The sequence below is a fragment of the Poromitra crassiceps genome (genome assembly GCF_964638095.1).
Source record: "Poromitra crassiceps genome assembly, chromosome: 13".
Lineage (NCBI taxonomy): Eukaryota > Metazoa > Chordata > Actinopteri > Beryciformes > Melamphaidae > Poromitra > Poromitra crassiceps.
Window position 1 is genome coordinate 3,996,974 of NC_139644.1, and position 17,970 is coordinate 4,014,943.

The window sequence follows — 17,970 nt, forward strand, 5'->3', positions numbered from 1 at the left end:
TCAAACTGGTTTTGTCACTTACCACCAAACTTACTGAATCCTCCACGGTCGCCCATTCTGATGAAGAGGGAGAGACAAGCGACAGGAAATGAAGGCTGGGCTGACAGCAAGTTCTCTCAGGGGGGTTGTGGGTGTAGGTGGGTAACCCTCTCTGGGGGTTGTGGGCATAGTTGGGTAACCTTCACTTTCATAGTCCCTCCATAGAGACAGTCCACCTTCTCCCTCCTGGCACTCGCCCTGTCGAACCCCTCGTCCTTTCTGTTCAATATCTCTTGAATAAACCTCACCTCGCTCCAATATTATAGATAATTCCATCATGGTAAAGATGCAGACAGAGGCCAGCTTAATGACCTTGTCTGCTTAGTGGATTTGTTTACAGGCAGCTGAAATTTGCCATTTTCTAAACAATAGTTCAAAGTCTTTTAGTGACTTGTGTACTGTAGGTACCCACATTATTTGTTTTTTGCATCAATCGACCAACCCAAACCCAAACCTAAACCTAAACCCAAACCTAAGACCTTTGAGTTCAGGACGGGTGTTTGGTCTTGGTTAGGTCTTGGACAACCATTTTACTTCAGACTTCAATTGCAGCAACATTCAAACAAAGTCTTCTGTTTGAGACTAAACACAACATCTGTTCTACTGTTATTTTCTTTCACCTTCCTCCCCTCCAACTATGAGTAGATTGTAACTGTCTATGTACTTCCTTTGGAACTTCTCAAATGAAGGCCTGAGAGCAGAACCCACCCTGGAGAGAGGGTAACAGCCTAGGAGAAGATTCAGACATGGATTAAAGCAGAGGATTAGACAGAGATCTTGTAAGGGCTTGTTGGGAAGGTGGTAGGAACAGGTGAGATAGGTACGGTGATGGGAATGTCTTGTGTTATGCTGGTGAGTGGACAGTGTCAAGGCCATGGTATACTTGCTGTGGAAAGACATTTTGGGAGGCTCTTAAGGACACATTGGGGGGTAGCACAGCACTGAACTCCGCAGTGTGAACGAGTTGAATTCGTTCGTTGAATTCGTGTGACCCACTGCAACTGGTCTGAAATATCAGCCGAGTGGTTGTGCTCCATGAAAAACTGACTCCAGTCCATTTCCTGTTCTGGTTCATTACCTCCACCAACGGACCTGTTCTGGTTCATTACCTCCACCAACGGACCTGTTCTGGTTCATTACCTCCACCAATGGAGTTTGCCGGGAGGTTCTGTCTGTCTGTCAGCAGGATATCTCAAACCGTTATGAATGGATTTGCACAAAACCCGCTCATGGGCCAACTTAGAACTGATTAACTTTCCACGCCCACTGATGTGGCAACGGGCATGAGTTCATTCACTAAAAGGCACCTGACTTGCAAATGGATTCACGCAGAACCACAAAACTGTGTAGAAAGGTTGGTCATGTGCCAAGGAAGAACTGATTAACTTTCAAAACCCACTGGTCAAAAGGGGGTTGGGCCATGGCCAATCACAAAAAGGTGCCTAACTTCCAAACAGATTCACGTAACACCACGTAACGTAACGCAACGTAACACCACAAATCTTTGCAGAATGTTTGGCAGATGTTTGCACTCTACTGAGTGCCCTCGAGTTGCCTTTGATTCCATATCATGGTCAGTTCTTCTAAATGAAGAAGCTTTGAAGGCTCAGCTTGCTGAGCTTGTTAAGAGAATTTCTGCACCTTTATGACCAATCATTTTTGTCAAAGATTTATGACAAATACCAACCTGCTGCGAGTATATACACTAATCTGTATGCCTCAACATGTTCAACACTAATCTGTGTGCCTCAACATGTTCAACACTAATCTGTATGCCTCAACATGTTCAACACTAATCTGTAGGCCTCAACGTGTTCAACACTAATCTGTATGCCTCAACGTGTTCAACACTAATCTGTGTGCCTCAACATGTTCAACACTAATATGTAGGCCTCAACGTGTTCAACACTAATCTGTATGCCTCAACATGTTCAACACTAATCTGTGTGCCTCAACATGTTCAACACTAATATGTAGGCCTCAACGTGTTCAACACTAATCTGTATGTCTCAACGTGTTCAACACTAATCTGTATGCCTCAACGTGTTCAACACTAATCTGTATGCCTCAACATGTTCAACACTAATCTGTATGCCTCAACGTGTTCAACACTAATCTGTATGCCTCAACGTGTTCAACACTCATCTGTATGCCTCAACGTGTTCAACACTAATCTGTATGTCTCAACGTGTTCAACACTAATCTGTATGCCTCAACGTGTTCAACACTAATCTGTGTGCCTCAACGTGTTCAACACTAATCTGTATGCCTCAACGTGTTCAACACTAATCTGTGTGCCTCAACGTGTTCAACACTAATCTGTATGCCTCAACGTGTTCAACACTAATCTGTGTGCCTCAACGTGTTCAACACTAATCTGTATGCCTCAACTTGTTCAACACTAATCTGTGTGCCTCAACGTGTTCAACACTAATCTGTATGCCTCAACATGTTAAACACTAATCTGTGTGCCTCAACGTGTTCAACACTAATCTGTATGCCTCAACGTGTTCAACACTAATCTGTGTGCCTCAACTTGTTCAACACTAATCTGTGTGCCTCAACGTGTTCAACACTAATCTGTGTGCCTCAACTTGTTCAACACTAATCTGTGTGCCTCAACTTGTTCAACACTAATCTGTGTGCCTCAACTTGTTCAACACTAATCTGTGTGCCTCAACGTGTTCAACACTAATCTGTATGCCTCAACATGTTCAACACTAATCTGTATGCCTCAACATGTTCAACACTAATCTGTGTGCCTCAACTTGTTGAACACTAATCTGTGTGCCTCAACGTGTTCAACACTAATCTGTGTGCCTCAACGTGTTCAACACTAATCTGTATGCCTCAACTTGTTCAACACTAATCTGTATGCCTCAACTTGTTCAACACTAATCTGTATGCCTCAACGTGTTCAACACTAATCTGTATGCCTCAACGTGTTCAACACTAATCTGTATGCCTCAACGTGTTCAACACTAATCTGTATGCCTCAACATGTTCAACACTAATCTGTGTGCCTCAACGTGTTCAACACTAATCTGTGTGCCTCAACATGTTCAACACTAATCTGTGTGCCTCAACTTGTTCAACACTAATCTGTATGCCTCAACGTGTTCAACTGTATTTCTATTTCAAGCAAGTCCAATGTGGCTGGAACTATACCATCCACTTCAGTGTGCACATTAACTCTAACATCTTTGAGTTCTGGAAAAAGTGCTTTATAAGTTCCATTTATTATTATTATTATATTGTTCAAGAAGTGGTTTTGGCTTGAATATCCACACACTTCATTAGAACAGAAATAATACTAATGTTAGTGTAAAGCAAGAGAGGTGTGGTGAGGGACAAAGTTTTATGCTCCTACAGTACATCAAGATTATGCAAGATAACCCAAACATAAGGAATTTGAATTCTTGGACAAATGACAGGTGCAGTATGCAAGACATCTCATCTGCCTATTTGAGGTAATATTGTGGGGAAACGTTGGGAATTGGGTTGTGAAGATTCTAATGGGGGGGAAGGGGATGCAAATATCATTGATGGATGTGAGAAACAATGAAATGGCAAACTAACTCATTTGTCTGAGTTCATATAGATCAGTCATCAACATTATTATAATGAGGTTACACATCATCTTAACAGTCCATGAAACAGTGTTCAACTTCAGTAAAAAAACAAAACAAAAGTGAACTGAGAATATGCTGATATCAACTTACCATACCAGATGACAAGAGTATCTAGTGCTGGAAACACCATTTGTTAATAAAGAAATTCACTCTTATCTTTTGTGTAACTGTGCAAACAGATTAATTGTTGTCATGGCCTATTGTTCACTGTACTGTCAGTGTTTCATATTTGTATTCTATAGGCCTAATTCTTGTTCCATTGCCAGTGCCTTGGTCAGGGGCACTGACAGGATTATTAACCCTAACATACATGTCTATGACAGGATTATTAACCCTAGCATACATGTCTTTGATGGTGGGAGGAAACCAGAGCACCCATAGGAAAACCATACAAACACAGGGAGAACATGCAAGCTCCACACAGAAAGGACCATGTCCCAGGTCCTTTCTGTGGGGTTAGAACCCAGGACCTTCTTGCTGTGAGGCAACAGTGCTAACCACTGATCCACAGTGTGTAACAGCTTCCTCTCAGTGAGTAAATACGGTATGACTAAGACCATGTCCACACGGAGACGAGTTTAGGTGTATCCGCTAAAGTTTTTTGTCATATAGACGTTTCGTCCAGATGGAACCGCGTTCTGGGACTATACGTTCTGGGAGTATACGCTAATTTTTCAAACCGGGTCCCAGAGTGATTAAATCTGAAGACGCCACCCTTGCATTTCCGTGTTTACAACCCATACGCATCTTTCCTGAACCGATGACGCCATAGCCCCACCTCTCTCCACCAGCAACAATAACAATCATGGCAGTAGCGTTCGTGCTACAGCAGCTACTGAGCCTGTTGGGGATCTTGAAGCAAAATATAATGCTCCTCTATTACCACCGTCAGCAACAAGTGGAGGACACGGAGAACAGCGTGTGCAACATCCTCAGGGCTCCACACAGCTGACTCTTCCCATCCACCCCTCCCCTCCCTTCATCGGATATTTCCCAGAAGGCTTAGCGGCGGCTAAATTTTTACAATAACACAAACAAAATCAGGCTTAACGTGTTAGATAGAAATTATATTTCTTTTTAATACAACATGCAATTCTGGAATATTTTAATATTGGACAAAATGAAATGAAATGAAATGTAAACCCTGAGTGTAACCGACATACTCGGCTTGCCCTATATATAGCCCTCGCAAATACAACGTGAATAGGGAAGTGAGAGGTTTGAGGAACACACGGTTGCACTGTGATGTCTGTGATATCCGCTCGTGTCCACTCCAACAAGACTTTAGCTTACTTGATGCGATTTTTTCAATAAAAACACATTTATGCCATGAGTTTATATAATGTATATTTATGCTGCATCATTTAGCCTGTGCTGTGATGTGCAGGAGCGGCCATTACGCTGGGATGTGTTTGCAACATGTCTAAAGATCATGGAAGTGGATGATATCAGGAACGTCACCGATAGTTAACGTTCTATATTGTAGGCTACAGGGAGACCATCAGCCCTGCTGAACAGCTCTGCATTTGCCTGTATAGGTTTAATCATTTAATCGACATGGCAAACCTCCCCGCAAAGCCAAGGGTTTAAGCTGCTCGCTACAGTGAGATACACATTATAGACTGTGCGCCCCTAGAGGTTGTATGCCATTATTGACGAGATTGTCTTATTCTGTTTTTGGTGTACTTTGTGGCAGCGTTACAGCGCCACTTACCGGCCTGGCATATATTCTACAGCGGTTTCAGTGGTATTCAGTGGTTTCATGTGGATACACACATTTCTTGAAACGATTCCATGTTTATGGAAAACTTTTCTGAAACGGAAAAAAAAAAGATCGCTTCCGTCTCCGTGTGGACATGGCCTAAGGCTTTTGAAATGAATTCCACTGAGTGCAGAGGTTGTGTTAACACCACTGACTGCAGAGGCGTTAACATAATACATTCCGTCTGGTGAGGCACCGATCATGGTTTTGTGTGTGCCACCGATCATGGTTTTGTGTGTGCCACCGATCGCCTATGAGCAATATCTGCCCAATACTGATGGTCAGGTCAATCTGTTTCTTTCTTGTAATAGCAGCTGGTAGCCTAGCAGTATTATATGTCCCCCCCAATATCAGCTTTTATAGCAGTATGATAGGTCTAACAGTATGATCAGTCTAACAGTTTCCATTCTACATGCATTTCATCCATCAAAGTCCCGGTTAAACGTGTTTTTTCCCCCCTACATCAATATTTACGTGATCACCATGTAAACAAAAACCATGTGCTTTTAAGTAGCACACGCAGACTCCATGTTGCCAGATTGTTTCCATAGACCTGCACTTGCCTGGGTGGTTCTGTGTGCATTTTGGTGGTTTTTGACCAGTTTTTGGGCTGGAAACCATCGCTGTATCTGGCAATCCGACCCAACAGAGAAAACACATTACCCCCTTCCGTTTTAGTCTTGCAGTCTTGGTAGTTCAAGGTTCAATCAAATCAACTAGATAACGTTTAACTTCCAGGAGCGTTCTTTACATTGCCTTTACATTGTGTTTACATTGTGCACTCTGAGGCTGTTCAGACATGGCCTTAAAAGGTGGGATCTTGGGAGATCAGACCTGAGTAAAGTACGTCAGGTAGTTCACACCTGGCATTAGAATGCGTCCCCACGGGTCCAGATCTCACTTCCCCGCTCTATATGCAAATAAAGGCATCTGCATCCGGTGTGTCTTGCATGTGTGCTTCTCTCTTGTTTTACGGTAAAGTCTCCTGCATGGGTTGTGCTTCCTGCAGGTTTTATTCATGACTGTTCTTCTTGGTCCAACATGCTTCTAAAATTAAATGAAATTCCATGATGTCATTTTGCATCGTCAAGATTATCCAGTGCAATTATATATTGTACTGGATGCATGGAAGCATCAGACGGGAGCACAGCGCGTAAACATGGTGATAGACAGATAGACAGGCAGACAGACAGACAGACAGACAGACAGACAGACAGACAGACAGATAGTCAGACAGATAGCCAGACAGATAGACAGACAGACAAACAGACAGACAGACAGACAGACAGTCAGACAGACAGTCAGACAGATAGACAGATAGACAGACAGACAAACAGACAGACAGACAGACAGCCTTTTCTACATCATTCCCTCTAAGCACCATTTCAATTGGATTTAAATAGGCTAAATAGCAACGAGGATGAGTTCATCGCTGTTTTCTGCTGCTTCCTGCAGTGAGAAGAATCCTTCCAAGTGGATTTATTTTTTTCTTCTTCAAGTTTGGTTCACAGAACCATGTAAGTCCTTTCACATGTTCTTTTAATGCTCATATTTTTCAGGAATATTCATTGTCTATTTTTGGAGATCGGCTATAGTGACAGTTTAGATTTCACATTTTAACGAGGCTTCTGTTGCAGCAACACCACCTGTCTGCTTAATTGGTTAATTGGCAGTGCATGCCTGCAGCTGCAGTCAGTCTGCTTTTAATAACGCCATGTAAGAAGAAGAAGAAAAAACGTGTATTTGCCTACATATTTTTATCAAACAAAATATTTAGCTTCAATCTTTTTTGTTGGCGTTCAGCCTTTCAGAAATGATTTCCAAAATAGTCGCTGCAGTAAAACGGTTTGCTGCTCGCTTGAAAATATGAAATAAATAAAAGCCGAGCAGCCAACTTCTTCTCTCCCTCTCGATTTTGTGAAGGCTTTTCGAGGATGTTCTCAGATGTACAGGTCAATATTCTGACCTTTCCATCAGTTTAACGTCAAGCAAATGTTCCCAGCTTTTCAGGTTTATTGTCCTTCTGAAAGTGAGTGAGATCTCCGGAGCTGCAGTCTGCTTTTAATGAGCAAACAACAAAAAACAAAAAACAAAACAATTAACAATATTTTATTGAATTTAACACATTTCCACACATTCACCCATACAGACAGTAACGATAATGATAATTGAATTCACACACGACATACCTTTATCAGAAAAGACAATGGAAGAAAAACAAACAAAACAAAAACAAAAGCAGACAAAGACTAGAACGACCGCAACGCAGACTTATGCCTCCGCCATTAGTTCATTCTTGAGTCCAAATCGCCATTTGAGGCAAATTGGAAGAAATTCCGTCAAGGCGCTCCTGAGTTGTTGCATTACAGAGCTTGGAAATTGGGTGTGTGAGGTCACAGTGACCTTGAACTTTGACCACCAAAATGTAATCAGTTCATCCTTGAGTCCAAGTGGACGTTTGAGGCAAATTAGAAGAAATTCCATCAAGACATTCCTGAGATATCGCGTTAATAAGCTTGAAAATGGCATTCGAGAGGTCACAGTGACCTTGACCTTTGATCACCAAAATGGAATCAGTTCAGGCTTGCGTCCAAGTCGATGTTTGAGCCAAATCAGAAGAAATTCTATCAAGCTGTTCTTGAGATATTGCGTTAACGAACTTGGGAATGGCGTTCGTGAGGTCACAGTGACCTAGAAGTTCGACCACCAAAATGTAATCAGTTCATCCTTGAGGCCAGGTTTTAAATATACATACTGCAGCATGCGCTGGGATGCGTCATCAGTGATGTTAACTGGGGTCGTGGGGTGTTTCGGGTCTGTCAACATCATACACCCTCGCCCAGTAGACCCAACAGAGGCCGATTAAGACCCCGACCCGCGTCCCAGAAGCAGCCGCTCACGGATCAGCCTTCCTACTCTGTCTGCAACGTTGCCCACGGAAGGGTTGATCACGCCCAATCCGCTGCAATAGAGTTAGTGCTACACCGCAGCATTGAAAGACCTTCGGTGCATGGAGGTCTAAGGCCCTGTGGGGTGATTCCAGGCTGGGCACCTCCTTCGTCTCACCAGAACCTCCCGTGGAAGAAGGCAATCCTACCATGCAGTACCATGGGCAGGGAGGATGCCTCAAGAAGGCCTGTGCGCTGCACGTCATTTGCCTGCGCCGAGCACCTCGCTCTAGCCTGAAGGACCCCAGGCCGCGCCGATGTTTGCGCAGATTTTCAGGAGGCAAGTTAATGTTTGAGGCAAATTTGATTAAATACCGTCCAGTCAACAATAAAGTTCACTGGATATATCTACCTAATACACACAGTTTTGCTTGGTGAGGGACCTCAACTTCAACAATTTCGATATTGTCTGAACCACTCTCTCAAGTCTCTCCCAATATTTGTTTTATTTTCGGACAGTCCCATACACAGTGAAACAGGGTACCCTTCCCTACCAAACATTTACGAAATTATTTTCTTAATAATTGCACTAATTTAAAATGTAACCATTAGAAAGGGAAATAGTTTGTAAGTCTGCAGAATAGCCTAATAACATAGTATCTATAACTGCTTTTGCAATATTATGTTTGACTTTCTTTTTAAATAAGAAGTTTCATTCAAGTAAATCTATTGAAATAAAAAAAAATATAATAAACTCGAAAGACCGCCCCGCAGATTTATGCCTCCGCCATTAGTTCATTCTTGGGAATCGCGTTTGTGAGGTCACAGTGACCTTGACCTTTGATCACCAAAATGTAATCCGTTCATCCTTGAGTCTAAGTCGATGTTTGAGGCAAATGTGATGAAATTCCATCAAGGCGTTCCTCAGATATCACGTTAACGAACATTGGACGGACATACAAACAACCCGGATCCATAATGCCTCCGGCCTGGCTATCGCCGGCGGAGGCATAAAAATTGCATAAATTATCACATTTTATTCTACTGTATATTACAAAAGTACCGTCTCCTGTTGATTACCATTTACGTTGAGCTCAGAGAATTAATCAACGTTAGGAGAGAGTTGCATAATCTTGGCATTGAGCCAGGAATCCCCTTGTTATGCAGAGGTCATCGCTGTTCACACACATGAATCGGAGTTCATGCGAACCAGCCCACCTCCGAAGGTGGTCTGAGGCGGTCGGATTCCAATGCGCATTGGGTGCGTTCAGACCAGTACTTTACTGAGATCGGAGCGCCAAAGATCGGAGCTGGGCAGAGTTAGTGCCAGGTCTGAACAGCCCCTCTGATTTTACAAGCAGGATAAGAAGAGTAAAGAGTAGCAAAACCAACTAACATTTCCACGCGGCTAATGGTAGCAAGCTAACTGCATTTTTAACTCATTGAGTGCCAGCCACTTTTGGAGAACGGACGCTCCCAGTGCCAGAGTTTTCAGAGCGTTTTCAGTGATTTCTCGAGGCCCACAGAATATTGTGTGATATTACTATGTAAACACCGAACACGCAAAAAGAACAAGGAGACTCTATTGTATCATCAGCAAAAAAAAGTTTATTGATACCATTTTCCGTTCTTTAGTTATGAGCCGGAGAAGATAGGTTGTTTTCAGCGTTTTCAGGCATTTCAAATTATAAGCTGAGATATTCAGCCTTTTGTGAAATGCAGCATTTCAAGCACATTCACTGACTCTAGATAATATTTTCTGATGTAGTGATGTGGTGTAGTTGTGTCCTGCCCTGCGTGCCCCACCCCCCCTTCCCCCCCTCAGCTGAAAACTCCTCCCCACACTAGTAACACACAGCCTCGCACCAAGCGTCTATTTTCGGAATGCTTTTGGTGCGCCGCCTCCCAGGCAGCGCAACATGGAGAAGCCACACGCGGACTGCAGTGAAAGGTTTGGCTTTTCAGTGTCGCGCTGCTGCTTTTCTAGCGGCTAATCATGTGGAGAAACTATGCTGACAGACAGACAGAGGCAGAAGGACTCAGTTGTGTGCGCGGATTGACTGTGTTCGCACGCACCGTCAGTTGCAGCCAGAACAATCTACATGGCTCTGGACTGCAGCATGAGCGGGTTCTCTTTGATCAAGGCTATTTCAGGCTGTGTATTCCTGACATTTCTGTAATCTGGAGAGCACTGTCGCCACCTAAGGGTTCTGTAAAATAGGTTATAGACCTCCAATAGCTACTATAGTTGTACAGGAGCTGCGGAAGGCTTTGATCGACGTCCCACCGTCAAAAAACGCATTGGACGTCGAAGGACGTCCGTGGCACTCTACGTCACTATTTAATTGGACGTCGAAGGACGTCCATGGCACTCAATGAGTTAAGAGCCAACGTTAGCTAGCCTCAGTGCAGCGCGGGTCTCTAGTGAAGGAAACGATGTGAACATCGAGGAGCTGCTTATAATCCCATTTATTACTACTGCTAAGGTCTTTTATCCTGACATACATTACAGATGACGTGTTGTGTCTGTCTGACACACTTTGTAATGACACCGCCGATATGTTCCAGCTGTGTTTACATGTAATGACACCGCCGATATGTTCCAGCTGTGTTTACATGATATGTTTCAGCTGTGTTTACATGTAATGACACCGCCGATATGTTCCAGCTGTGTTTACATGATATGTTCCAGCTGTGTTTACATGATATGTTCCAGCTGTGTTTACATGTAATGACACCGCCGATATGTTCCAGCTGTGTTTACATGATATGTTCCAGCTGTGTTTACATGATATGTTCCAGCTGTGTTTACATTTGTTCCAGCTGTGTTTACATGATATGTTCCAGCTGTGTTTACATATGTTTCAGCTGTGTTTACATGATATGTTCCAGCTGTGTTTACATGATATGTTCCAGCTGTGTTTACATATGTTCCAGCTGTGTTTACATGATATGTTCCAGCTGTGTTTACATGATATGTTCCAGCTGTGTTTACATGATATGTTCCAGCTGTGTTTACATATGTTCCAGCTGTGTTTACATGATATGTTCCAGCTGTGTTTACATGATATGTTCCAGCTGTGTTTACATGATATGTTCCAGCTGTGTTTACATGATATGTTCCAGCTGTGTTTACATGATATGTTTCAGCTGTGTTTACATGTAATGACACCGCCGATATGTTCCAGCTGTGTTTACATGATATGTTCCAGCTGTGTTTACATGATATGTTCCAGCTGTGTTTACATATGTTCCAGCTGTGTTTACATGATATGTTCCAGCTGTGTTTACATGATATGTTCCAGCTGTGTTTACATGATATGTTCCAGCTGTGTTTACATGATATGTTCCAGCTGTGTTTACATGATATGTTTCAGCTGTGTTTACATGTAATGACACCGCCGATATGTTCCAGCTGTGTTTACATGATATGTTCCAGCTGTGTTTACATGATATGTTCCAGCTGTGTTTACATATGTTCCAGCTGTGTTTACATGATATGTTCCAGCTGTGTTTACATGATATGTTCCAGCTGTGTTTACATATGTTCCAGCTGTGTTTACATGATATGTTTCAGCTGTGTTTACATATGTTTCAGCTGTGTTTACATGATATGTTCCAGCTGTGTTTACATATGTTCCAGCTGTGTTTACATGATATGTTTCAGCTGTGTTTACATATGTTTCAGCTGTGTTTACATGATATGTTCCAGCTGTGTTTACATGATATGTTCCAGCTGTGTTTACATATGTTCCAGCTGTGTTTACATGATATGTTTCAGCTGTGTTTACATATGTTTCAGCTGTGTTTACATGATATGTTCCAGCTGTGTTTACATGATATGTTCCAGCTGTGTTTACATATGTTTCAGCTGTGTTTACATGATATGTTCCAGCTGTGTTTACATGATATGTTCCAGCTGTGTTTACATATGTTCCAGCTGTGTTTACATGATATGTTCCAGCTGTGTTTACATATGTTCCAGCTGTGTTTACATGATATGTTTCAGCTGTGTTTACATATGTTTCAGCTGTGTTTACATGATATGTTCCAGCTGTGTTTACATGATATGTTCCAGCTGTGTTTACATATGTTTCAGCTGTGTTTACATGATATGTTCCAGCTGTGTTTACATGATATGTTCCAGCTGTGTTTACATGATATGTTCCAGCTGTGTTTACATATGTTCCAGCTGTGTTTACATGATATGTTTCAGCTGTGTTTACATATGTTCCAGCTGTGTTTACATGATATGTTCCAGCTGTGTTTACATGATATGTTCCAGCTGTGTTTACATGATATGTTCCAGCTGTGTTTACATGATATGTTCCAGCTGTGTTTACATGATATGTTCCAGCTGTGTTTACATGATATGTTCCAGCTGTGTTTACATGATATGTTCCAGCTGTGTTTACATGATATGTTCCAGCTGTGTTTACATGATATGTTCCAGCTGTGTTTACATGATATGTTCCAGCTGTGTTTACATGATATGTTCCAGCTGTGTTTACATGATATGTTCCAGCTGTGTTTACATGATATGTTCCAGCTGTGTTTACATATGTTCCAGCTGTGTTTACATGATATGTTCCAGCTGTGTTTACATGATATGTTCCAGCTGTGTTTACATGATATGTTCCAGCTGTGTTTACATGATATGTTCCAGCTGTGTTTACATGATATGTTCCAGCTGTGTTTACATGATATGTTCCAGCTGTGTTTACATGATATGTTCCAGCTGTGTTTACATGATATGTTCCAGCTGTGTTTACATGATATGTTCCAGCTGTGTTTACATGATATGTGTTTACATGATATGTTCCAGCTGTGTTTACATGATATGTTCCAGCTGTGTTTACATGATATGTTCCAGCTGTGTTTACATGATATGTTCCAGCTGTGTTTACATGAATATGTTCCAGCTGTGTTTACATGTAATGACACCGCCGATATGTTCCAGCTGTGTTGTACATGCGACCAACTCCGCCGAAAATGGCTCACGTGTTTTGCATCATCAATCGGTTTTGGCAATCGGCAAATAAAAGCATAAATCATAACTTATCATATCTAGGCTGACAATCGGACGATTCCGATCGCTGGGCGATCGATCGGTGCATCCCTAATTCCGTCATTGATGGATTTTTTTTTTACTGACAGAAAAATGTGGGGTCGTCATCGCTGCTTCTGACAGTTTTTGAAGTGGGAGGAAAGTGGGAGGAAAGTTGGAGGAAAGTGATCAGAAGTCGGCAAGACTGAGTCTGAACGTGGGAGGAAATGGTGCAGCATGCACTCCTGCACCAGTCTGTGACCGCCGGTGCAGCAGCTGCACTCCTGGTGGCTGGTGCAGGAGTTGCATTTAGCGCTTTGAAGTCTAGACTGATCCAGGGTTTCTGCATGTTTCAACAAGTTCAATTGAAGACTTTTTTAAGACCTTTTTAAGACCTTTATGAATGTAATTTAAGATCTATTTCACGGCCATACTGGCAAAACAAAGTATGAAGGATATGAAGGAAAATGGGACTTTGATGCTCCTGATGTGAAACTAATTTGGGGGATGGCAGCAGGCGATTGCTGCTGGCTTTTCACAGTGGCTTTATGTCTTTAAGACTTCATATACAGAACAACACAACAGAACAACTATTAATACTATTATGTCTTTAAGACTTCATATACAGAACAACACAACAGAACAACTATTAATACTATTATGTCTTTAAGACTTCATATACAGAACAACACAACATAACAACTATTAATACTATTATGTCTTTAAGACTTCCCATACAGAACAACACAACAGAACAACTATTAATACTATTATGTCTTTAAGACTTCCCATACAGAACAACACAACAGAACAACTATTAATACTATTATGTCTTTAAGACTTAATATACAGAACAACACAACAGAACTATAATGCCTATACTATTATACCAACGTTCCTCATTTCAGCATTTTCTTGCCCAAGTTGTAGCGGCTCCAAATTTGTTATGCATAGTTATTTTAATGCAACTTTATAAAGTTTATAAAAGTAACGTTAACTTCATAACCCAAACAATTTCAGACCTGGCAAAATCGGATCTAAGACATTTTATATAAATGTAGTCGAATTCAAGACATTTTGAGGCCTAAAATTCAGATTATTGGATTTGAGACTTTGTAAGACTTTGTAAGGACCCAGGGAAACCATGTGACCCATGGAGCAAGAGTGCGAGGTCACATGATCAGGATGGTCTTTCCAGGCTACACTTGGGGAGTGTGGTCGTTCCAGCGGTCTGAAGAGAAGACTGATCTTCCCTTCACTCCAGTGGTCTCCCCATGTCAGTGACCTTCACTGACCACTCTTGATGTTTTAGCACAGGGAGTTCCCAAACTTCAGAATGCCGCGGCCCACTTTGAAATCTGAAAATCTCCTCATGATTCACATCAATCAAAACTGCATGGCCAGCGCACCTATACACAAATGTCCTGGTTTTTGTGCAGTAGTGCCAGTTGTGTTCAGACACTGTGATCAGTGAGTTTGATGCGAGTGTGATGAGTGAGTTTTGTTCAGACTCTGTGATGTACATTTTCAAGTCATCCAGATTGTTTCAGACCACCATTCAGTCATGAAGCCTCTCATTTGCGGAATCGATGGAATGGCAGAGTCCAAACCCCGACATGGTTTGATGACAGTGTCGTTTACAAGCTCAACTTGTGACTTGACCAACTTGTTTGTCATTTAAAATCACTACATAAGAAAACTCTTTTCAGATCTTGATGTCGTGCTTGCACTGAAGCACTCAGGCAAACATAGAAACTGGAGACCGGTTTATTTTTGCCTACTTTTTAAATCAGGCTACCAGCTGCTGATGCGGGTCATTCCGTGTCAAACCACACCATGACACCCACCATCTCAGACCCCCTTTACCCCTGGGTGATGGGGCTGCACTCAGATGTGTTTGACCACTTGAAAGTACAGCTTGTACTGGGAACTAGGAATTTACCCGTTGACGTCACAGGAAATCCCCCTGTGTCATCTCACCTGAACTGGGATTTCCTGCTCTGAAAACGTGGTAGGGTACACACCGCATAGAACTATCTACCTGAGACACAGATACTGGGTCAGGTGACCAATCCTCTCACCAGATACTGGGTCAGGTGACCAATCGTCTCACCAGATACTGGGTCAGGTGACCAATCGTCTCACCAGATACTGGGTCAGGTGACCAATCGTCTCACCAGATACTGGGTCAGGTGACCAATCGTCTCACCAGATACTGGGTCAGGTGACCATTCCTCTCACCAGATACTGGGTCAGGTGACCAATCGTCTCACCAGATACTGGGTCAGGTGACCATTCCTCTCACCAGATACTGGGTCAGGTGACCAATCGTCTCACCAGATACTGGGTCAGGTGATCCAGTGTAGTGTAGTCCTTTAAACCCTTGATGCGTTCAATGAAATCGCCATCAGTCAATGTCCAAAGCAACAAGCATCAGGAATGACTGTTTTGTTTCCCTTTTCCCTCTTTCCATTAAAAGCCTGTTGTTGTTTTTTACTTTGTGGTTTTTCATTTGGAGCTGGTCACATGTCACCCAGGCTAAGTGCACGTACTGTACACCCATTACCCAGAGTACTGTATACCCATTACCCAGAGTACTGTATACCCATTACCCAGAGTACTGTATACCCATTACCCAGAGTACTGTACACCCATTACCCAGAGTACTGTATACCCATTACCCAGAGTACTGTATACCCATTACCCAGAGTACTGTATACCCATTACCCAGAGTACTATATACCCATTACCCAGAGTACTATATACCCATTACCCAGAGTACTGTATACCCATTACCCAGAGTACTATATACCCATTACCCAGAGTACTGTATACCCATTACCCAGAGTACTATATACCCATTACCCAGAGTACTATATACCCATTACCCAGAGTACTATATACCCATTACCCAGAGTACTGTATACCCATTACCCAGAGGCCTAAAGTAGAATCCATGTCCTGAATGTATGTAACTCTCAAGAGAGTGTTTTGTTGTTACACACAGACACATTGGCAATGTGTATGTGGACATCTCAAAAAGGTTATAGTGTTAATAAAATATTGCTGTGGTAATGTGGTGACACATTATAATAAAAGGTTATAGTGTTAATAAAATATTGCTGTGGTAATGTGGTGACACATTATAATAAAAGGTTATAGTGTTAATAAAATATTGCTGTGGTAATGTGGTGACACATTATAATTCTAGCAAAAGAAACAAACGTTTCAGTCATTATTTCAAAACGTAGCCTGATGAATTCATTGTATGTGCTCTTTAGCCCAACTTTAATTCCACTCAAAAGCAACTGGGAAGGAAAATAAAATAAAATAAAAATACAGTGAAACAGCTCACAACTGCTACGGAATGTAGCATGTTGCTAATGATTGTTAAGAGGAAAAAAAATGAACGCATCAACATGAAACAGCGACGAGGAGAGGAGCGAGCATGGAGAGTTCACTGCTTGGTACACGAGCTGAGTCCCAGAGAGCCCATTGACCTCGAGCAGAGGCCAGCTGTTTGTCTGAGGTCAGATAATAAGTCATAACTGGTATATACTAGTTATATATATATATATATATATATATATATATATATATATATATATACACTGTATATATATATATATATACTAAGTCCAGTTTGAGCGCAGTGCCACCGGTGCGCATTGGGGGACCTGAGGGCATTTGGCAAGCTGTGTGCCAGTTGGTTCAAAATGTGTATCAGGAGTGGGATAATGGAGCTAATATAGCATTTTATAGCTGAGGAATGAAGCACTTGGTGTAATTTCATAATCGAGACATCATTGATTTCCCTCTGAATCAAGTTTGTAGGTGCGACTGCGTCCTGTGAGAATTCACGAGTCTTACATGAGTCCAACAGAATCTGATGCAGGTACAGAGACAGATCATATGTTACACAGGAGGGGAGAGTTTGAACCACTTACCCCATGCTGCCTCTCCCACGTGGTCCGCCTCGACCGCCTCGCTCGAACCCGCGGTCAAATCCACCGACGCCGCGACCACCATATCCACCTCCACGGCCCCGCCCACCACGCCCATCCTGACCTCCGTAACCTCCTTCCTGGTCACCGTATCCTCCGCCTCCTCCGCTCATTGGTGGGCTGTCCTGTCCATATCCTGAGATGACAATTAGAGGATGACACCTCAAGTACTTTTGGTAGGACAGAAAGCATGAGCCAAAACATTAGCAGTATACAAATCTGTATTAGCATGTTTCTCAGCCAAGCACCACCAGCACCCAGAACTGCAGGAAAATATGTCAGCTAGTGATATGTAGCTAATGGTTAGGGACTGTTCGTTATTTAGAGGGGGGGGGTCAGTGGAGGGATTTGGAGTGCTCTGAAATGAAAAGCCGTGACCCTTCTCTGACCAAAATATATTTTCCTTTCCTTGAGTGATTGGAAAGATATGATTGACCCTCGTCGAAAAAAATGTTTTATACTATTTTCGCTTGTGAAACAATGTTCAGTGTAAATTAGGGATCGACCGATATGTTTTTTTCAGGGCCAATACCGATATCGATCATCAGTAGGTAATCAAAGAGACCGATAACCGATATTTAGACATTTGCAGTAAAAA

General features: G+C 42.3%; 1 protein-coding gene across 1 annotated transcript in view; it reads right to left on the reverse strand.

The window, feature by feature from the left end:
• Window positions 1-17,970, reverse strand: part of fus (FUS RNA binding protein) — a gene marked incomplete at its 5' end in the record, with an annotated part of 55,162 nt that overhangs the window by 18,188 nt on the left and 19,004 nt on the right. Inside the window, 2 exons of the mRNA XM_083649337.1 lie at window positions 23-57; window positions 17,316-17,508. Coding sequence (XP_083505463.1) covers window positions 23-57; window positions 17,316-17,508 — 228 coding nt within the window. The remainder of the gene's footprint in view (window positions 1-22; window positions 58-17,315; window positions 17,509-17,970) is intronic.